We start from the raw sequence: 22,397 nt of genomic DNA, 5'->3' as shown, positions 1-22,397 counted from the left end.
CCTCTTCTTACCCTACTTTTCTAGCTTTGAAATAAACATTCAGACTAGCGAGGGGACAGCTTCCAGTGGCAGAGCTTAAGCCCCGGGATTATGTGTCAGAAATGAGAGGTTGGGTGCAGGTGGAACTGAACTTCCGCGGGGTGACAGCAATGCTGAAGGGAAGAGAGGAGGCTCCCAGTGGCCTGGTTTGCCTGCTGCTGAGAACCTCAAGGTGGGACAGGGTCCAACACGCCCGGGCTGGTTCTGCTCAGTGGATAGAGCGTCGGCCCTGGGACTGAAGGGTCCTGAGTTCGATTCAGTCTCAACCCCATCCCCAGCCCCAGGTTGGGGAGCGTGAGGAGGCAACCAATTGGTGTCTCACAGGTCGATGTTTCTCTCTCTCCCTCTCCCTTCCACTCTCTAAAAACCAATGGGACCGTATCCTTGGGTGAGGATTACAAAAATAAGAAAGGGTCCAATCCGATTTATGTTGTTCTGAGGTTCTCCTTCATGTTTCCTCAAGCAGTTACGCGATGTTTACAAATACGCCAAGGTCTGTGCAGTGGATTTGAAAATTCGATGGTTACTGTCAATGTGCTTCTTGCGCCCCCTTAGGATGATATGTAAAGCCGGCCAGTTTATACTCTTCTCTCCAAACGCCCCCTTGGTATTCACGACCTCCCCCAAAGGGAAACACCTGGGCATGGATGGCACTTTTGGCCGATTCCCTGGTTTTCCTATCAAATCGCTGTGCCAACTTGTGGCTCCGTCACCTGCAAAGACCAGCTCTGGTGTTGGCGGGAGACTCCCTGTGGGAATCCTGACTGTGCAGAGCTGTAATGGGCAGGCAGATGGCAGCTTCCGGAAGGACAGGCTCTGGGCTCACAGACACAGATGACCCTCTGTCTTCTCAGATAGGCCCTGGGAGGTGACAGAGGCTGGCGCGGGAGTTGTATTCTTCCTTTGCCAGCGCTGGTCGGATGGCAAGGTTGAGTGGGCTGTACTCACCTCTGCTCATGAGGACGGTGGTCTCAGCCGAAGGGCCTCACCTGGGCAGGTGTGGAAAGTCCCTCGGGGCAGGCAGAACCCACTATCTCTGCTGCCGGGTCAACTTAGCTGATACAATTCACCTGGTTCCGCGGGTGTTTCTACCCTGTTGATTGCCCAGGATAAGAGAAAAATCTGGTTGGAGGGATACCTCGCGTTGCAAACTGGTGCCTCTGGGGAAACACCACCTGTGGACGCACCTGTTCTCTGACCACATTTGTTCTGTACGAGGCCAGGAAGCCCGTCCCCCGATGCCAGGTGCTCCTGTGGCGTCTGCGTTTGCAGGAATGAAGTGCATCTGGGACCACGATGGGGGGATGACAGTGTCCCCAGCTCACCTGGGGAGCCGGTGCTCAGTGTGCAGCAGGTGCTGGTGACTCGGGATTCTAAGGTGCCCCCAGAGCTGCCCTGAGAGACGCCCGAGAGGCACTCAGTGCCTTTGGGACAGTCCAGCCTGAGAACTTGAAGTCACTGGAGGAAAATGAGGGATGAGTAATGCAAACTGGAGCTGCCACAGGAAGGGCGACTGAACAGGAAAGGCACTGGTAGAGGGACGCAGAGTTTAGGAAAAGTCGAGGTGTGACGGGGAGCGTGGAGGCTGCGTTGGGCACCGGGAGCTCTGGATCCAGAGGCCCCTTGGCCCTCACCTATGGGTGTGGGCAGAGCAGGAGCAGGGCACACGGGATTCCTGTGTCCTTAGCCCCCCGTCATCCAGGGGAGATTCTGGGAGCGTCTCTGCAGATGCTGAAGCCCACGGTTGTGTGAGCAAGACAGCGAGGAAAGGTGGCGCCGGTCAGCAGCCCTGAGACCAGTGCCCCCTCCTTCCACTTTTACTCCAGTCGTGACTGCTTGCGGGGCTCACCATGTGCCAGGCCCTGAGGAGGAGGGTCACGTTCTGTGAGGAGCCCGTAGACGGGAACGCTGAGCACCCTGCCCTGAGCTGTGTGTTCGTCCAGGAGGCGGTGGAGATGAAATGATGTCGTGGGCGATGGTGCCCAGCGCACGCTGGCACGTGGTCGCGCTAAAGCCCATCTCTGCTCCTCCCCGACCTGCCCCTCCCAGGAGGAGGCGGAGGCCACTTAAAAGGTTCCTCCTGTCACAGTGTGTTGAGGAGGGTGCCGCCCTCCGTGCTGCAGGGGAGCTGAGCCCTGAGTAGGACGTAGGAGGTTTGGGGAGGCATTCTGAAGAAAGACCCAGGACCCCACTGGGGAGGGAAGCGCCAGTGTGTGTACATGTGTAGGTACCTGTTAGTTGGCCTGAATCTCCACCTTGGGGGGAAGGAGGAAGGAGGGACGGACACAAGCTGAGCTCCCTGCATGCGGCCCATGCCGGGGGTTGGGGGGGGGGGCTTGGCACCTTCAGATGGTTTCATCTCTGCCACCCCAGGAGGTGACACTGTTGCCCTAACTTACAGGGTCAGGAGTTAGTGCTGCTCACACAGAGGGCGCCTGCCAATCAGAAGAGAGAAGAGAGAAGAGCTCTTCGGCAGACAAAGGGGCAGCAGATATGAACAGGGAATTAACAAAATGCTAACAACTAAGATGCCCCTTTAACACCGATTTCCATCGAAATGCCAGGTATGCCTCTAACACAGAATGGTGCTGAGTGGAGGCCCACACAAGCTTTTTTTTATGTGCTACAATGAGAAGAAACGCAGCCACTGAAATTAATGATGTAGATGAGTTGTGACGATATCCGTAATCTGTTAAATGATAAAGAGCCAGTTACAGGAGTGTGCGTAATGCAGCTTTCATGTGGTAGTGTATTACCCGAATCTGTGTCTGCTCCTGCAAGAAAAGTGTCTGAAGATGCACACAGAAATCCTAATGGTGGTTATTTCAAGCCATGGAATTCGGTAGTATTTGCTTTTTTTATACTATTTGTGGTCTAAACTATTTTACAGTAAAATGTATTACTTTCATTCATAATTCGAAAAATCAATATCGATGTTTCCTGTTTGGGGGGAAAAAGAAATATCCTCAGAGCGGCACTGAGTGATTCTTTCATGATTGCTTTGGAAATGCCTGAAGTGAGTGTGTCAGAAATCAACCTTTCTATGTTTTATATCAACTAATTATTTAAAGAAAAATCAAGGACTGCAAGATTGTGGCAAGACAGATGTGGTCAGAGCATGTAGTTGATTGTAAATGGACACACCCACTCGAAGAGCAAAATATTGCACACAATTATCCTGCCCTTTGACTGAAAATGTTTAGAAGAAAAGTTTTAGAAGAGGCGCTAGTGTAACAGATACAGAAATCTTCCCGTGTAAAGATGCTCATTGCTGTGCTCTGTTCAAAGCAAAGTTAATATTTTTGTCAAATAAAAATAAATGAAATCTCCAATAGTCACCCTTTGAAGAATAATTTGGTGACTGTGGGCACAGAGGATGTTATTAGCTACTGAGATAATCATTCTGAAAACCACAGAAAAATAGTGAGATTTTATGATTTAATAGTAAAAGAAAAGAGCACTGTACAAAAATATATCTCAGAATTACAACTATCAAAAATATGTCTGATTTGGGCACACATTAGGAAGGCTTACACACAAGTGAATGTAATGGGAATCAATTGTTATCCCTCACTTAAAAAAACTTAAGATTATAAAATAGTTGTGAAAATTAAAATACAAAAAGTGTAATGCTCCCTGAACTTCTATACCTCTTTCTGCCAATTCTGTTCTGCTCATTTTTTAAAATTAAACTTTCAAACACACATCTTCTCTAATATAAAAGCTTAATATGCTAATTAGATTGGCCGTCCTTCCAGGCAGCCTTCCAGACGACAGCCGGGGCTGCGAGGGAAGCCGGGGTCCCGGGGGCCAGAGGGAAGCAGGTGCCAGCAGCTGGGGGAAGGAAGGCCTACTCTTGCACGAAATTCATGCATTGGGCCTCTAGTTTCTATATAATAACAAAAACTGAGGATATTTTTATCCATAGTTTAACTTTTTTTTTCTTAATTTGTTTATCTCTGTAGATCTACTTGCTTATTTTATCCCATGGGAGGGAATAAGACGTTTGCATCTCTTCACTTCGTGTATTGGCAATTTGTATTTTTTAAATGAAATATCTGTTATTCCCCTTCATTCATGCTTTTATTTGATCTATAAATTTATTTTATTGTGTAAGAGGGCTTTATGCATTAAATATACTAATCTTTTATATTTGGCAAGTATTTTCTCCATGTCTAGGGTTCACTTTTATATTTCTCTTTTTTAAATATATTTTCATTGATTTTTACAGAAAGGAAGGGAGAGGGATAGAGAGTTAGAAACATCGATGAGAGAGAAAAACATCGATCAGCCGCCTCCTGCACACCCCCTACTGGGGATGTGCCCGCAACCAAGGTACATGCACCCGACCGGAATCGAACCTGGGACCTTTCAGTTCGCAGGCTGATGCTCTATCCATTGAGCCAAACTGGTTAGGGCTCACTTTTATATTTCTTTGCAATTTCTATTATTGTGCACGTTTTAATTTTTATGTAGTTAAATATATATTTTCCTTTATGGGTTCAGAGTTTCTGTCCCATTTAGAAAGTCCCTTCTCATCCAAAATAGAAATGTTGTTTTCTGTGTTGTTCAATATTTTATATCATTCTTTGATTTTAATTCTTTATTTATGAGAATTTTTAATTTACAGAGAGAAGTAGTGGATTTACTTTTTTTCTTGCATTTGTCAGTGATTGAAAGAGACATTATTTTCTCAGTGATGTCATTATCAGATACAAACTTTCACGTGTCCGTGGGATTGCAAGTGAATTCTGTTCTGATTATGTTTGCCTGGTGCTGGCTCAGGATAACACTCTAGTCACTGCAGTTGGAGGGCACGTTCAGATCGCTGAGGGGAGTGGCCGCTCCGCCCTGGGAGGGAGCAGTGGTCACAGTGCCGGCTGCAGGGCCAGGACGCCTGGGTTCGTGACCCTGCGCTGCTGTTTCCGGCTCTGTGGGTGGGTGCTTTGTCTCTGTGCTGAGATCAGAGGCTGTGGCTCCTGAGATTTCTGTTTTGTTTTTATGATATTCCGCGTGGCCACACACAGTCCATTTTTTGTGAATTTGCGTAGCTTGAACATAATGAGTACTTTGTGTGGTGGGCACAAAGCTCTAAATATATTAAAGCAATCAGCTGTGCTATCAAATCTGCTGTGTTCTCTGCTTTTTCTTTTTAATTTGTAACTTTTAATATGCAAATAGGCTGCCTCTGTCAAACTAGGGTAACTAAAGCATCCTCTTTTTGGGGGGAAAGAACATATTTTGTCTTATTGCTGCCAACTTTTTCTGTTTTCTTTTTGTCATGTTTCATTTTACTATTTTTTCCTCTTGGTTTAACTGAATAGTTTGAAAATTTTCCCTGCTACCCTCCTTTATTTCCTTTAGTGATGATTTCGAAGTAAAAAAAATTCTTATATCTACATTTCAAGTTGCTGTTCTTAAATGTTGCATTCTTCTGGTGAACCTTTCATTGTTAAGGTTTCACCTTTGTGTTAATATTGTTTATCTTGAAGTTATTTTATCTAATGCTAATACATAGCTACATTACCTTTCTTGAGTTAATGTCTGCACAGAATATATTTTTCCATCTTTTTACTTCCAACTTACCTGTATTTTTATGTTTAATGTGTGTCTCTTATAAACAGCATTAGTTTTACCTTTAATATTATCCAGTCTGGCTGGTCCCTGCCATTTACTTGGAGTGGTTATCATTTACAGTTAATACAGTTATTGATACGGTTGGTCAAGTGTAAGGCCGAACACAATTAAGGAAAACCTCGTTCAGAGGGGAGTTCTCACGCAGGTGCCGCCCGGAAGCTCGCGTTGACAGTTTGGGCAGGAAGAAGCTGACGTCATCACCCCGGGAAGGAAGGCTCTCTCCTTGCCCAGCAAGAGCCCAGCCAGTGAGAAGCCACGGCCACGCGGAACTCACTCTCCTCCGATGGAGGTTTGTTCATAACGGCTCCCCCCAGCTTCCTCCTTTTTCTCTAAAATGTAGCACTTTCCTCCTTGTTCTCCACACTTGCATGTAGTTTGCAACAGTTTGCATGTCCTGAAATGCAGTTCCTCTCCTATTCGCAAATAAAGTCATTCTTGCTGGAAAAATAACTGGCTGTTTTATTTGTAAGGTTGACAAGTCTGCCACCTTGTTGTTTGTTTTCTGTTCGTCCCACCTGTCACTGATGGAACCTGTGAATCCTTTTTTTTAAAAAAAAAAAAGGTTTTAATTGATTTAGAGAGAGGAAGGGAGGGGGAGAGAGAGAAACATCCATGAGAAAGAATCATCAGTTGGCTGCCTCCTGCAGGCCCTCTAATGGGGATCAGGCCTGGAACCCGGGCCTGTGTCCTGATGGGGAATCGAATCGTGACCTCCTGGTTCTTAGGCCAAACCACTGAGCCACGCCGGCCGGGTCTGTGATTCCTTTCGGTGGACTGAGGCATAGACCCCTTTCCCACGCAGGAGTAGGAATTCTTTTTTTTTTTTTTTAATCCTCACCTGAGGATATCTTTCCATTGATTTTTAGGGAGAGAGGAAGAGAGAGGGAAAGACAGAGAGAAACATCGATGTGAGAGAAACACATCAATTGGTTGCCTCCTGCAGGCACCCTGACCAGGGCCCCAGGCCTGGGAGGAGTCTGCAGCTGAGGTACGTGCCCTTGACTGGATCGAACCCGGGACCCATTGATCCACAGGCCGACGCTCTATGCACTGAGCCAAACCAGCCAGGGCACACTAATGGGAATTTAATTAATTGTGGTTTGTTTCTTAGAGTTGAAAGTTCATTGGTCTTCTTGAAAGGCTACAGACCTTTTACTTACTTAAACCAAGTTATGTTCCTGCTTCCGACTTGCAGCTGCTAACCTGCCTTGAGCGGAAGAAACGGTGGTCACCGTGGAAACATGATTGTGGGTAAAAGCAGAGACAGGCTCAGCTGGAGGGTCTGATAGGCTCCTGTCTCAGGCTCGAGTTCTGCACGTCCAGAGGCTGTTTTGGGTGCTGGCCAGTTCTGAGGGAGGGGTGTGTTCATGGCTGATTCTGGGTGAGGGAGGCGTTACAGTTGTTACCGAGTCTGCCCCTTGGGGACAAGGGGAGCAAGTCCTGCGGCTGCCGAAGTAGCTGGAGGTGAACAGCAGAGCATCCAGGGAGCAGGCATTGGCTGTGCTCTGGGGCGCAGCGGGGGGCGGGGTGCTGCCTGGGCCAGGCCTCAGGCCTCAGGACTCTGACCTCCCGTGCAAGGTTTTTATCAGCAACTTGGATGAAGACATAGAAAGCAGGCTTATCAAATTTGCGAATGACACAGAACCAGGATGGAAGGCTAATCTGTAGGATAATAGAATCAAGGTTCATAAAAATCTTGGCAGGAATGATGGGCCGGACCTACCAGGGAGCCTAACAGGATTACCTGTGAGGCCCTGCCGGGCCGGCAGCTGGGGGCTGGGGAGGCCCAGCCTGAAGCAGGTCGTGCCCAGCAGGGCCTGGGGTTCCCAGGTGGTGATTTTAAATGGAACGTGTGTGTGACTAGTGCAGTAGGAGCTGCAGACCTCAGGATGTGAGCTGCTCAGCGCCTCCTTCCCGGCGCCCCACTTCCGGAGCCCCCCCCACACACACACACACCCCCCCCACACACACCTAGACGGATCTCGCACGGGCTTCCGGGCCCAGCGGCTCTGGCTTTTCCTGGGGAGCTCCTCCGAGTCTGCAGCGTGGAGTCAGTCACGCTCGGCTGAGCGCCCAGACAGCCTCTCCCACCGGACAGTGCTCCCCAAATGTGGCCGCTGATTGTCCATCTTCCGCTTCGGACTCGGGGCTCCTGCAAGCAGGGACTGTCTGCCTGTCAGACCTTTGCCCAGAGCAGTGACGCCGGGGCTGGCACACAGCAGATGCCCGCGGTGCCTGGCTGGGGCTCTCCATCCTCAGAGTATGGGCTGGGGCTCTGGGTCCCACATCTTGGATCTTTACCCGCCTCGCCACCAGGTCGTGAAGGTGTGCAGGCCCATCCTGTGGGGAGCAGGTCATGGGACTGTGGCTGCAGCACCAGGCGGTGCCCAGGTGTGGACCATCCGGAGAGTCTGAAGCAGCAGAGAGGTGATGGGGGGGGGGGGGGAGGGGAGGTTGACTCCGCCCCTTGAACAGAGAGATTTAAAATCATAGGCGCCATCTAACCAGGTGCAGACTGCTTGCGTGGCGGGGTCTCCCATGAACCTCCAGCTGAGAGTGGAGAGGATTTTCCAACTGGAACGGGAGGAGTAGAAAACGAATGATAGCCCCGGGCGGTGGCTCAGTGGTTATAGTGTCGGCCCGCAACTCGGGGTCATGGGTTTGATTCCTGGTCACGGGCACGTACCTGGGTTGCAGGCTCGAGGATCAGGGCGCATTTGGGAGGCAACCAATCTCGCTCTTGCTCTCGCTCTCGCTGTCACTCGCCTCCCTCCCTCCCAGTCTTTCTAAAACTCAATAGAAAAAATAGCCTTGGGTGACGGTTAACAAACAAAAAACTTATGATAATAAGCACAACAGCAGCACTGCTTCCTGGCCTCCCAGCACCGGCACTTGTGCGACAGCCCCCACTCCCGCCTCCACCAAGCAGAGGACCCTGAGACCCTGTCATCAGGCCCGGCCGTCAGGAGCTGGCCACTGGTCTGGGCCCAGCTGAGGCCCGGGTGCTGTGAGTGCCCTGGGCTCTGCAGCTCCTGCGGGATCAGTGCTGTGGACCCCGGCCCCGCCCCGGCCCCTCTGTGTGGGGGTTGGCTCCTCACCTTTTTTTCACTGAGGACGATATTTTATTTAGTCATTTTTCTTTCCAACGGGAACTCTGGGAATTCAGAATGAACGTCCTTGCCCATGAGCTTCTTACAGACACGGGAGGAAGTTCCAGCCTTGTGCCCGGCGCTGCTGTGCTGCGCGTTGTCCCGATGCACCTTGTGAGCCGGCTGCGTCCAGCTTCTCGCGGGCCCTCTGCCCGCGATCGCACTCGGGAGACGAGGCCTCCAGGACGGCGGTCGGCGTGCGGCTCGGGCGCTCCTGCTTGTTCTTTGTCCGGCTTTTTGGGGTCGGCTTAGGCAGACCCTCCTCTGCCCGAGGAAGACCACGTGCTGCCCGCGAACTTCTTCTCCAGCTCGAGGACCAGCGGACGTGGATTTTCTGTACAGACCTGAGGAACCAGAACGGAGATAACAGCCTTCCAACCGCCACCAACTTCAGTTCCTTTGGCCGCTGTGACGTCCAGTCCCGCAGCTGGGCCTTGAGGTCCACGTTCATCTCCAGGCCCAGCAGAGTCTGGCAGATGCTGGACTCGAACTCTGGCTTCTCGCCATTGGGCTCCACGATCTTGGCGCCGGAACGGAGCGTGGCTCCTCCTGCGTGGGCGCCGCTGAGAAGAGCTTGTTTGTTAACCTTCACCCATCGCAGCTTGCCCCCTCGGTGCACGGCCCTCGGGTGGTGGAGGTCCCGCGGGCAGCACGCGGCCAAGCACGTGTGCGTCGGAGCCACGCAGGCGTTGTTCTCCCACGGCCGCACGGACCACAAGCCGGACAGCCCTGGGTCCGAGTCCCTGCCGCCACTTCCTGGCTGTGGGACCACGGCCCAATCACTTGCCGTCTCAGAGCCCAGCTGTGAAGCGTAGGCTGGTCTCCAGTTCTGTAAAGCACTCGCTCGGCCCCTGACGAAAGCTGTTCCCGCCTGGTTTCGGGGCCTCAGCTCCGGCTGAGCATCTCCACAGACCAAGTAGACGAGAGTTTCCAAGTGAGTGCAGCTCATTCATGGACCTTTTCCCAATGGTCAGGAGTCGGAGCAGAGGGAAGGGCGAGCATCAGATCGTCAGCCTCCTGGCCGCGTGCTGTGTCCTTTCCCATCTGCCGGCACTCGGCCTTCCCGGTGTCGGGGGGCTGTGACCCCTCAAGGTTTAATGCATTTCCATAACTCCCTTCTGCAGCCACACGTGCGATGACGATCCTTTGTCAGAGGGGACCTCGGGGAGCGCGTGTTCTCTCTGGAATTAGCAGGAGCCACTCATTCTCCAGAAGCTCCTTTGAGCACCTGCTCGGCGTCAGGCAGAGCTGGACCCACTCACTTTCGAATCCCCGGGGCGTAGGGTCTTTGCATGTTACGCTCACAGCTGTTCTCATGCCCAGAATCCGTCCAGCTGGCAGGTGGCGAGGGAAGATGCCACCAACCCTGTCGTTCTTTCCGTCTTTCCCCGGTTGGTCGGGGCTGAGAGCCACCAGCCAGGGCAGCGTCATCCTTCCTCTTCTCTGTGGGCTGGTCCTCCCCTGGGGTGGGAGGAGGCTGGTCCCCTGGGGGTGGGGTGAGGGCTGGTCCTCCCGTGGGGTGTGAGGATTGGTCCTCCCGTGGGGTGTGAGGATTGGTCCTCTCGTGGGGTGTGAAGGGTGGGCTGGTCCCCTGGGGTGTGAGGGGTGGACTGGTCCTCCCTGGGCGTGGGGTGAGGGCTGGTGCTCTCTGAGGGGGTGGAGGCTGGGCTGGTCCTCCCAGAAGTAAGACAGCAGCCAGGCGCTCGGCCCTCACGCATCTTTCTTTGCTGTTTCAGTTTTACTGAGTTTCTGGACCCGTTCCAGAGGGTGATCCAGCCGGAGGAGATCTGGCTGTACAAGAACCCCCTGGTGCAGTCGGACAACATCCCCACCCGCCTCATGTTTGTAAGTACCAGGTCTCCCGCCGGCTCGGCCTGTCTCCCAAATGAGTTTCTCCTTCAGCTTCTCTAACCCCCTGGAGACGGTGAGCAGTCCATCAGGTTCAAGTTCAAAACCAAATCGTGGCGGGCGCTGCTGGCGCTGCCGGCTCGCGTGAGGAGTGATGGCGGGCGCTGGGAGGAGGGGCCTGCCGCCCTGAGCTGCGCTGAGCTGTCCCCAGTATTCACAGTGAAATCGGCCGGAAACTGCAGCTCCACCTGCTTCGAAGAGAAGCTGAGGTCTTCGCCACTGGTTTCAGCTGGTCAGCTGTCCGCCACCGGCGAGGCAGCCAGTGTGACTCCACCCCTGGGTAGTGCCTGGGTCTCGGCTTCTGGAATAAGTGGGCCAGCGCCCACATCACGGGGGATCCGCTGGGATGTGTGTACGTCGCCTGCCCCACGGCAGCCGCACCCTCTGAGACTCCCTCCCGCAGGCCCTTGGTAACTGCGGGAAGATGGTCTCAGCGCGTCCCGCCCACACCCCGTGGAAGGAGGGTCTTTATTTCCACGGTTGCAGATGCAGAACTGCATTCCAGCGAGTGAGTGGCAGGGCCGGGAGCCCCATCTGAGCCCCCTCAGCGAGGCTGCCCTGGGGCGGGGACTGGGTCAGGGCTCCTGGCTGGTGCCCGGGCCGGGCTGTAGGGAGATGAGCCCCCAGTCATGCAGCGATGACGGGACTGGGTGGCAGCCTCAGAAGGAAGGGACTGCTCTTTGCCAGCCCTGGTGCCTCTGGGGACGGAGCCCTGGTTCCAAAGCTTTCCTGGACACGTGGGAAACGTTGCATTTTGAAAGAAATCCCCTGATTTTACGGAGGAACTCCTGTTCATTAGCGATGACTAGTGAGCAGTCAAGTCTTATTTTCATCGCTTTTTAATCATTGCTTTTCTGCTGGAAAATAAGCTGGATTTTCATCCATCTCAGAGGAAGTAAAAATTAGGGTGGCTGTGAGGAGATCACTACCTAACACTTGAGCGTTAAAATGCGACTTCTCCATTTTGGCTCTAAGTCAAATCTACGAATCCTAGAAATAAAGGAGCTGGGTGTCTGAGTAGTTTACTGTGTGCCTTTCATGGGGGAGCTTCTCTTTATCATGTACCCCCCCCCCAGTCTTCAAGTTTCATGTGCTGTGAAACATAGTTTAGAGATGCGTGTTCGTGTGGGGTAATGTGAGAGACGTGTGGCTGTGTCCTGGGCTTACGTGAGCAATGGATTGTTTCAAAGTCTAGATACAAATGCTACAGATTTCTGGGTGCAGAGCAGGAGAACTGAGGCAGGGGGCAGTGCTGAGACGCCCCGTGGCCATTGAGCCACGAGCCTGAGCGGTGGGTCTCCCGGGTGTGCCCCAACCTCCCGGGTGTGCCCCCATCTCCCGGGTGTGCCCTCGCCTCCCAATCGGGCAAACTCCTGCTCAGATTCTGAGCCTCTTGGGGAGAGTCCCAGCTGGTGTCCGTTTCTGGGTCTTGTTTCTGTCTGACTGGGTGCGTCATCCGGATTGTCCTGCAAGGCTGTCTTCAGTTGTGTGCTGTTCTCATGTTTAAGGTGTGACTGTGGGTCCTGGCAGGGCTGTTTGCTGTCTCGGGGGGGAGTGGAGGCCTGTGCGGTGCCTAATGTGAGAGGAGCGAGGAGCCAAGGACATCTTGACCTTGACTCTAACTTTGGACTTAGTGAGCGTGCCCTAAGCCACCGCTGTTTGCTTGTGTATTTACTTATTCTGTGTGGGGTGGTTGGTCTTGAGCCTGCAGAGCAAGCTGGCTCCACACCCCCAAGTCCACATTTCTTTGCCTCTAATTCTTATGTCCAAAGACAGGGAACCACAGACAGGCCTTTGCAGGAGGGTAGTCACCGCTGTTTAAACGCCCAGTGGTCTGTCACCAGCATCAGAGCAGTGGAGACGAGTCCAGCCTGACCTGGGCGCGTGCTAGAGGGACCGGCAGAGACAGGCTTGAGAGCTCCGGGCCTGGTGGGACCGTCCCAGACGTCCAGATGCCCCAGGATGAGTGTCCTCCTGTCCCTCTAGAGAGGCCCCGGGGCAGGCCCTGCTGCTCAGCTGCCCTCTGAGTCTCTTCCAGCAGCTGCCGCAGACCTGGGCCCTTCTCCTGAATGCCCTCCAGGGGGCAAGACCTTATTTGAGGTGTAAACAGCCAAGTCATTCAAGGCCACAGCCGGTAAGAGGGCTCTTGCTCCCACTCGTGGTCAGAAAGGAGCAGTGAGCATAGAGGGGTTCTCAGGTCTCATGGACGGTCTCCGCAGACAGTTCCCAATCTTCCCCCCCCCCCCACACACACCATGTTCTGAGCTCTGGTTGGAGGCGGTGGCAGAGCCTGTTCGTATGGATGAATTCTGTCCGGACAAACGTACCTTCTGGCCATGCTTTGTCCTGTTAGGAAGCCCCTCTTCCTCATTGTAGACCAGGGGGGGAGGCAGACCACCTGCCCTCAGAGCCTGGCCGCTCCCACCAGCTGTGTCCTCAGCCTCATCACGGAGTTCCAAGGGGGCCAAAGGGGCCCGACCGTGGTGAGGAGAAGGGACTCCACGCCTGGGCAGAGCTCCTCCTCACAGCGGGTTCTGCAGGGAGTTGTTTGCACCCGAATCCCACCTCCTGCTCATTAAAGTGCTCCCCGACGTCCGTGCTGTGGGTCCGGGCAGGACAGGGAAGGAAGAGAAAACGTTCCTGCTCACGGGCTGGTCTCTGCCGTGCGGAGACGAGTGCTCAGCAGAACAAGAGGGGAATGAATGATGGACGCCGAGCAAGCCCCACGGGCTCTCGTGTGGCCGGAGAGCTGGGGGGAGAGGGGGCTCCCCCACCTGCGGCAGGGAGGACGTGAGGGGCTTCCTGGCAAAGACGAGTTGTCATAATTACAGACTCGTCCTTTGTTTGAAAAGCCGCCACTTTAAACACGGCTCCGGCAATTACACATCAGTTACAACCTGCAATCAGCCCTCAGTTCAAGCGTCCGGAGTCTGCAGTCTACCTCCTCCTCGGGTGGGGTCAGGAGTTCAGTCATCATCCACCAGGGAGCCCGATCAGCCCCTGGCCCTGATGGTCAATCAGCCAATCAGTCACTGGCCCTGATGACCCACCAGCCACTGGCCCTGATGACCCACCAGCCCCTGGCCCTGATGACCCACCAGCCCCTGGCCCTGATGACCCACCAGCCACTGGCCCTGATGGTCGATCAGTCACTGGCCCTGATGGTCGATCAGCCACTGACCCTGATGATCCATTAGCCACTGGCCCTGATGACCCATCAGCCACTGACCCTGATGGTCGATCAGCCACTGACCCTGATGGTCGATCAGCCACTGGCCCTGATGCCCCATCAGCCTCCGATGGCCCACCACTGTCCTCACAGGGACTGTCTGTTCTCCCTTCCAGGCCATTTCTTTCCTCACGCCCCTGGCTGTGATCTGTGTGGTGAAAATTATCCGGCGAACAGACAAGACTGAAATTAAGGAAGCCTTCCTAGGTAGAGTATCCACGGTTCTGGTTTAGGGGGTGGGTCAGGACTGAATTAGATCACTGGGTTTAAGAAAGCCTCAGTTGCTCCCAGTTAACTTTCTCTCGGTCAAGTCAAGCTTGGGAGGAGCAAGACCAAGTGTTGTGAGCCCGGGAAGGTCCAGGGTACAGGTGGAAGCGGCAGCGCCTCCCCTCAGTCCGTGTCTGCTGTCCGTTGTGCTGAACAGTAGCGTCCGCCTCCCTCAAGACCGTTTGCCTGGGCTCAGGGCAGGGCAGCTCTTGGTGGCGAAAGAAAATGAACCTGAAACTTTGTCATCGCTGCCTGTCCAGCTCACATTGTGGCGAATAGGCCCATGTCACAGGCAGCTCAGAAATCACCGCGTCCACACCCCCAGATTCCCTGGCTCCATGGTGTCTCGGGCCTGGCCATAGAAGTCGTGATCTCGGGCCAGCCTGCGGATGCCTCCCCCTTCCTCCCCTAGGCCAGGCGAGGTCCCGGGCTGCTCATCTGTGGTTTCGGGTTTGGTGGTGACACGGCCCAGTTTCCGAGGCTGGTGCTGGAGAGGTCGGCTTTTCCAGCCAGGGCACTGGAGCCCCTCCCACACGTGGCCCGAGTGGCCGGGGCTGGGTCAGGATGGGTAGCACTGTGGTCCCAGGATGTCCTGTTGGGGGTCTTCTCAGTTGACCTGGAAATCCCTTCCCCTCACTTTAAAAAATTATCTTTATTCTTGAAAGTATTGCAGATTCTCCCCCCACCCCCATTGACCCCTTCTACCCCACCCCACTCCCCCTCCCCTCCCAGGCCTTCACCACACTATTGTCTGTGTCTGTGGGTTAGGCATAGATGCACATAAATTCTTTAGTTAATCTCTTTTCATGCCCCCCACCCACCCCTGCCTTCCCGTGAGATTCATCAGTCTGTTCCATGCTTCTTTGGATCTACTTTTGTTCATCAGTTTATGTTGTTCATTAGATTCCACATACGAGTGAGATCCTGGGACACTTGTCTTTCTCTCACTGGCGTATTTCACTCAGCGTCATGCTCCCCAGGTCCCTGCAGGCTGCCCCCAAGGGTAAGGGATCCTCCTCTTCGCAGCTGCACAGCATTCCATGGTGTGACTCTCCCACAGCTCTTACCCACGCGTCTGCTGACGGGCACTCGGCTGTTTCCAGATCTCAGCTCTTGTACATGGTGCTGCGATGAGCATGGGGCGCACATGTTCGCTCTGATGGGGTTTCAGATTCCAGGATATCGTCCCAGAAGGGAAGTCGCTGGGTCAGAGGGCAGTTCCATGTTTAATTTTTGAGCAAATTCCAGACTGTCTGCCACAGTGGCGGACCCGTCTGCATCCCCACCCCTTGCCCTCACTGTTTCTTCATCTCCCCTCTGGTCTGAGACCCCAAGACCTGTGACTGTGGGGAAGGACTTCATGGTAATTTGCCGGCGGCTCCTGAGGTCTGGCTGTGGCGACGGCAGCAAGGAGCCCGTGGCTTTCTCCGGGCTTTTTCACTCTCGGTGAGTCTTCCTGAGGCCGCATTTCGAACTCGCACCCAGACCCGCCTCCTACACATCAACAGAGAAGGGGGAGGCATCGGGGTCCTGGTGGCCTAACAGATGAGAGCCTGCCCTGGAGAAATGATGGCGAGCCTCACGCTTTAAAAGCCCTGCTTTTCGGAAGCCTTAGGAACGGGGTGTGTGTGTGGGGGGGAGCTTTACAAAGCGAGGACCGGCCCGGCCGGCTGGCTCAGAGCTTGAGCGTCAACCTACGAACCAGGAGGTCACAGTTCCATTCCCAGTCGGGGCCCAGGCCCAGGTTGTGAGCTTGATCCCCAGTGGGGGGCGTGCGGGAGGCAGCTGATCCATGATTCCCTCTCATCACGGATGTTCCTCTCTCTCCCTCCCCCTTCCTCTCTGAGATCAATAAAAACATATTTAAAAAGCGAGGACAGAGACTAGGTGCAGCCTCCCAGCGTCTGGAATTGAGGACTTTCCAGGGAGGGGCTTCGTGCCCAGGCCCCTTTCCTCGGGCACCTTCCACAGACGGGACGCCATGCGCTCCCCTGCCCTGCGTGTCCAGTGGCTACCTCTGCATCACTGCTGGACCAGAGGAGTGAGGCTGGGCCCACGCAGCTTCAGGCTTCAAGGGACACAGGCAGAGAACACTGTCCTTGTGGCGAGAACCCCGTCTGGAAGGGGTGCTCACTCCCCAGCAGCAACGAAAGTGACCAGCGGCCTCGGAGCCTCTGGGACGCTCATTAGTCAGCAAGTGCCCTCTGTTCAGGCCTCTTGCCGGCCAGCTCACCACGTGGCTTGGAACTTGTCAGCAGACAGTCTGGTTGCTGGCTGACCTCTCGAGCCCGCAGTGCTGTGGGGTGCTGTCGACCAGCCCTCACACCAGACCCTCACACCAGGGTTGTCATCAGTCAGGAAGCTCTCGGATCAGGTCACTCATTTCCTGCCTCTGAACTCGGCTGTCTTCCTCTGGTGTCTGTCGGGGAGCGGCCCGTGCTGATGCCCTCGGGTGCTGTCCAGATGGAAATGATCACCGGTCCGGTCACTTCCAGAGTGAGGAGTCAGGCTGTGGTTCTGGCAGCAAGTAGCTCACCATTGCTTTCATGGGGAGATGCTGTCCGCCCTCGATATTGTCACCCCAGACCCCCCTCTTCTCTCCTTCGGGCTTCGGTCAGGAGTGAAGCTGCCGGCCGTCCGGACGTGACACGCAGTTTCCAGCTCGGCTCCTTGGGTCTCTCAAAGACCTGCTCTGTGCAGGGCGAGCCCAGGGGTGCAGAGGCCGGGCGTGTGGGGTTCCGATTGACACCTCCCCTTGAAGTTCCCTGAGGCACCGGCAGCTCAGCTGGTGATGCTTCTTCCGGAGACTTTGTCTGTGCGAGAGGCCAGGCCAGGACCAGGTGGGAAGTCAGACCGGCTGGAGAACAGCGGGGCGCCCGCGGACCAGGGTGTGGGGGAGACCCAGTCATGTCCGGGGGTCCTCACAGCCTGCCCGTGGTCATGGCTCCGGGACAAGCGGCATGAAGACAGCCCAGGGATCCCTTCTCTGCCAAGGAGACCTTCCAGCAGGCCCCGAGCTTGCGAGGGCAGGGAGGCCAGCGTTTAGGGAGGAGGGTCTGTGCACGTGGATGCAATCAGAGCTTCCCCCTCTCGGTTCCATTTCTGCGCCCCCCTCGCAGGCATGGTGTCTAAGTGGTAGGACCACACGGCTGAGCCACCTGTGGCCCCTCCCCCTCCTCCCCGCACCCCCCCCCCCGCCTTTGAGATACGCAGCCCCCCCCACACTCGGGTAGTAAACCTCCCTCTGACAAAGGAGTCCATTGGAACCGGCTGCTCCGTTCTCTCTGCTCCCACGACTTGTTACCAGCAGGTGGGTCTCCATGTGCACGTGCACCACAGCTGCTCGTCCACTCGCCCGCTGATGGCACGTGGGCTGCTTCCAGGTCCTGGCTGTTGTAACTAAGGCTGCAGTGAGCATGGGGTGCACACATTCTTTCCAAGAGGTGTTTGCGTTTCTTTGGATATATTCCCAGAAGTGGGATCACTGGGTCATGCTGTTTCTTTTTCTTTTTTTCTTTAATTTTTGGGTTTTGTTAGTCTTCACCCGAGGATATTTTTTCATTGATTTTTTGGAGAAAATGGAAGGGAGAGGGAGAAACACAGAGAGAAACATCGGTGTGAGAGACACATTGATTGGTTGCCTCCTACATGCACCCTGGCCAGGGCCGGGGATCAAGCCTGCAGCCGAGAGGTAAGTGCCCTTGGCCGGAATCGAACACGAGACCCTTCAGTCCCCGGGCTGATGCTCTACCCACTGAGCCAAATCGGCCAGGGCTACTGTTTCATTTTTAATTTTTTGAGAGAAATCCATAGTTTTCCACGCTGGCTGCACCAGTCGGCAGCCCTACCAATAGTACATGAGGGTTCCCTTTTCTCCACATCGTTGCCAACGCTTAATGTTGGTTGATTTATTGATGATGCCATCCTGACAGGTGTGAGGTGATAGATTCCTCAGCTGTAAAAAAGGAAATCTTACCTTTACAACAGCATGGATGCACCTGGAGAGCATTATGCGAAATGAAGGCAGTCAGTCAGAGAAAGACAAGCACCACAGAGTCTCACTCATGTGGGATCTAATGAACAAAATAGACAAATGAACAGGCGCATAGATACCGAGAGCAGCCTGACAGCTGTCAGAGGGGAGGGGGTTGGGTGAAAAAGGTGACGGGGTTGAGCAAAAAATAAATAAAACTGGTAGACACAGCAGTGCAGTGAGTACCAGAGGGAAGGCGGGGGTAGAAGAGGCAAACGGGGAGTAAATGGGAAGACACTAGACTTTGGGTGGTGAACACTCCGTGCGGCACACAGATGTGCACCTGAAACCTTTATAATTTCATTGACCGATGTCACCCCAGCCGAACACAAACATTTTAAAAAGGCCGGCGGCTTTCTCCAGCTCGTCCCTGTGCCCGCGGTGCCCCCTGGCCACTCCAAACTCTCTGCTCGTAGGACAACAGGCTCGTTCCCTGATGACCGTGAACAGCTCTTTCCTGAAAATGTCCCCACGCGAATCTTGGCTCCCGTTGAGTCCTTCGTATTTGCCAGAGGGAAGGGCAGCTCCGTGCGTCATCGCTCAGCGAAGCAGGGGACGGCGCCCGAGGGCTCTCCGTGTGCACGGCATCCGAGCTCGTCACACGGACTCGTCACGTGTGAGGTCGCAATGAACACGGGGAAGCTCCCTGACTCCGTCACGCGCATCCTCGGATGGCCTGTCCCTCACGCATCAAAGTCCTTTGGAGCTGGGAGAGCCCCCTGCTGTGTATTTTAGACGAAGTATCCGGAATTCCTGGTGCTTCAGGCCAACTTTCTCAGAACCCACCAGGTCGTGGGACTCCTCACCTCAGACACAGCGCCTGCTGGATAGCAGATGGGCAGCTGTTGGCAGGAGACAGGTCGACAGGACAGGAGGTAGTTGCCGCTATCAAACTGAAACGCTTCTGCACAGCAAACAGAACCGACAACAAAACAAGAAGCAGTGGCCAAATGGGAGATGGTATTTGCAAACAGGAGCCCCGACAAAGGTTTAGTATCCAAAGTATATCAAGAGCTCAAAGAACAACACCAGTCAGACAACCCAGAAAAGAACGGCCATCGGGCGGGCCAACAAAGAACTTGTGTGCATGGACGCATAACCTGGGGGTGCAGACAACGGGGCGGTGAAGGCCTGGGAGGGGGCGGGGCGGGCGCAGGCTGGCAGAGGTCAATGGGGAATAAAGGGAACATATGTACTACTTCCAAAATAACGATTTTAAAAAACGGCCATAGGCCCTGAGCAGACACCTCTCCCAGGAAGACATACAAATAGCCTATCGATGTATGAAGAGATGTCCAACCTCACTAGCAATCAGGGGAATGTACATCAAAACTACAACCTCACACCTGCTAGAACAAGACAGGTAATAGCAAGGTTGTGGAGAACAGGGAACCCTGGTCCATCCACTGCTGGTGGGAAGGGAGATGTGCAGCCCCTCTGCCAACAGCACGGAGTCCCTCAGAAACCTGAATAGAGCTGCCACACGACCCAGCAGTCCGTACCCGAAACCTCTATGACCATATTAACCAACGTCACCCCAATAAGTTTAATAAAATAAAAAGGAGAATTGCCAAATGGGAGTGTCCTCATTTGCAGAAGGACATTCTCATGAGAACTGTAACTTAGAAGGCTGCAGGAGGAAATGAGTTCATGTTTCTCGCTTCCAGCCAAGGAAACTGCCGGAGCAGCCTTACACCTGCCCGTGACGGCCCCTCTGCGATGCTGGGCATTCAGTCGAGGAGGAGATCGATCTCCAGCGCAGGACTCGGGATTTTTCGAGTTGCTCTCCAAAGTCCTGTCCTAATCACATTTTACTCGCCACCCAAATGTCCTGTTTTTAAAGCTGTTGGCTCGTCTTCCTACAGCCAGAGATGAAACAGTGTTTTGTGATGTGGGTGATGACTTCGACTTGAGACCAGCCGGTGACTTTTCTGTCTGTTGGTTTTGTCCTGTAGCCGTGTCCTTGGCTCTCGCTCTGAACGGCGTCTGCACAAACACCATTAAGCTCATCGTGGGCAGGTGAGTCCCCCAAGGAAACTGCTGGTGACGGGCGCCCAAGGCCCCCTGTGCAGGCACTGTGGCCGCGGGTAGGACGCAGCACGAGGCAGATGCCGGCTCTCCTGGTTCCCTCAGACGCTGTCCTGGGTTGTGTCCTCAGCACAATCTTTCCTCCCCTTCGAATTCCGAGCCCCTGTCTCAGGAAGCGGGCGGGCAGTAGTAAGAGGGATCCACCGACTCCCCAGTCCGTCCTGTGCTCCACCCACTCCCGGCCGCGCGTCGGTTTTGCCTCCGGAATCCGTGAGGTCACCCTCTGTTGTTCCCTCGGGATACAAGGGTGGATCGGCATCCGCGATGCTCTGACCCTCCTGGGAAGTGATTTCTCTTCTCCGTGTCGTGCCTTCTCCCCGCCTGCCTGGGAGGGCCGGTCTCTAGAGAACAGTCAAAAGGCTTGAATTCGAGACCTGCCTGGGCCCTGACCAGCTGTTGGCCTCAGGCAGGTGGTCTCCCCTCCCAGCACCTCGGCCTTTACTGACCACCCACCTGGGCAGGTGCGGGCCGGGCTCCGAGGGGGCAGGGAAGGGACCCCGTCGGGCAGGCGGTCCATGACCTGGGCTGCTGCGCCCACAAGCAGCCCCTGCTTAGAGCTGCCAGGGCCTGCTGAACTGCTGGTTCTCAGGCCTGGGCTCTCGGAGGCTGTGGTTCGGACCTCTGAGAGAGGACTGACATTGATTATTGGCTATTATTGATGATTACTGGGGCCTACCTCCTAGCGCTGGGGGTGTCCGTGAGCCACTGTATGAGCGGTGCCCCGATGCGTGCGAAAAGGGGCCCTGTGTTTGCAGCTGTGCCCACGGTGGCGTTACTGGGTTGACTCGATGAGAGGTGGTTGGCCATCGGCCATCGCACACCTGGGAGAAAACCCTCACTGGAACGAGGCGGAAAGGCAGGGTGAGGTGGTGGGTGCAGGAGCCCATGGGGGCGGGGTTCGGAGCTGCCTGTGTGTGACCTGGAGGGGTGTTCCCTTTCGGAGCCTGCGTTCTGCACCTGTAAAGTGAAGATGCCCCAGGGGCTGCCGCAGGGTTGTCACGGGATCCGGGACCGCACAGGTGTGCGCTCAGCACCATCTGGTCCCCAGGCTGAGCTGGGCTGAGGCTGTGGCAGGGCGCCCGGGCCCTCCCACCACACTGCTGGCGGGTACTCGCTCATGGACCGCGACCTTCGGGGTCCTCTCGGGGGTCGCTGAGACCTGCTGTCTGCGGAGGGGCCGCCGGCCACTCAGAGTCGCAGTGAAGCGACAGGAGCCGCCCTGAGTCCTGGATCCTGACGCAGCCTCAGTGCAGGGCCTGGGCGAGTGGGGCACTGACCTCAGCAGCGCTGAGGGAGGTTCCTCCTGAACCCCTGCCCCTCAGGCCTCACTTTGTAGGTAGTGGCCGCCCCTTGACAGACGTGGAAACAGGCTCAGGAGGCACTTGGCCTTCCCAAGGTCAGGACACTCGTAGGCGGCAGAGCAGGAGTCCAGGGGGGTCTCTCTGACCCGAGGCCTAAGCTCTACCCTCTCTGTCCTGTGTGTGGGGCCCAGGGCGGAGCTGGGGTGTGGCTGGTGGGGCTGGGGTGTGGCCGGGGGGGCTGGGGTGTGGCTGGTGGGGCTGGGGTGTGGCCGGGGGGGCTGGGGTGTGGCTGGTGGGGCTGGGGTGTGGCCGGAGGGGCTGGGGTGTGGCTGGTGGGGCTGGGGTGTGGCTAGGGGGGGAAGGAGGGGGGTGGAGTGTGGTGGGAGGAGCTGGGTGTGGCCGGAGGACCCGGCGGGGTCAGCTCGGGCGCGTTGTGACGGCAGCGTTTATATGGACTGTGTCCGTGGTGTCTTTTGTAGACCGCGCCCCGATTTCTTCCACCGCTGCTTTCCAGATGGGGTGATGAACGCGGAGATGCACTGCACGGGGGACCCCGAGCTGGTGTCCGAGGGCCGCAAGAGCTTCCCCAGCATCCACTCCTCCTGTAAGTGCCCGCGGGACACGGTCGCCCTCGGGGTCGGACACGGGGACGGCGAGGGCCGGGAGTGTTGGGCGCGGTTCACTGTCCTCACTGTGGGGGGCGTCGGCTCACAAACAGGACCTTCCGCTGGAGGGACAAGGGGTGG

The 22,397-nt window shown here is 55.2% G+C and overlaps 1 protein-coding gene and 1 non-coding gene across 4 annotated transcripts in view; one reads left to right on the top strand and one right to left on the bottom strand.

The window, feature by feature from the left end:
* PLPP4 (phospholipid phosphatase 4) overlaps positions 1-22,397 on the top strand; it is a 36,000-nt gene that overhangs the window by 1,299 nt on the left and 12,304 nt on the right. Inside the window, exons 2-5 of one of the 3 annotated variants that reach the window (XM_059661945.1) lie at positions 10,562-10,670; positions 14,079-14,169; positions 20,218-20,281; positions 22,166-22,255. In XM_059661945.1, coding sequence (XP_059517928.1) covers positions 10,562-10,670; positions 14,079-14,169; positions 20,218-20,281; positions 22,166-22,255 — 354 coding nt within the window. Of the gene's footprint in view, positions 1-10,561; positions 10,671-14,078; positions 14,170-20,217; positions 20,282-22,130; positions 22,256-22,397 lie in introns of all 3 variants that reach the window. The other 2 variants (XM_059661944.1, XM_059661946.1) reach the window with 2 other exon arrangements.
* On the bottom strand, positions 12,414-12,538 carry LOC132215038 (small nucleolar RNA SNORA38). Its single transcript, XR_009448406.1, has one exon. It is a non-coding gene; the product is annotated as a small nucleolar RNA SNORA38 (small nucleolar RNA).

The sequence above is a fragment of the Myotis daubentonii genome, chromosome 13, assembly GCF_963259705.1.
Source record: "Myotis daubentonii chromosome 13, mMyoDau2.1, whole genome shotgun sequence".
NCBI classification, from domain to species: Eukaryota; Metazoa; Chordata; class Mammalia; order Chiroptera; family Vespertilionidae; genus Myotis; species Myotis daubentonii.
Note: the sequence above shows the minus strand (reverse complement) of the source record. Positions and strands in the feature narration are given on the sequence as shown.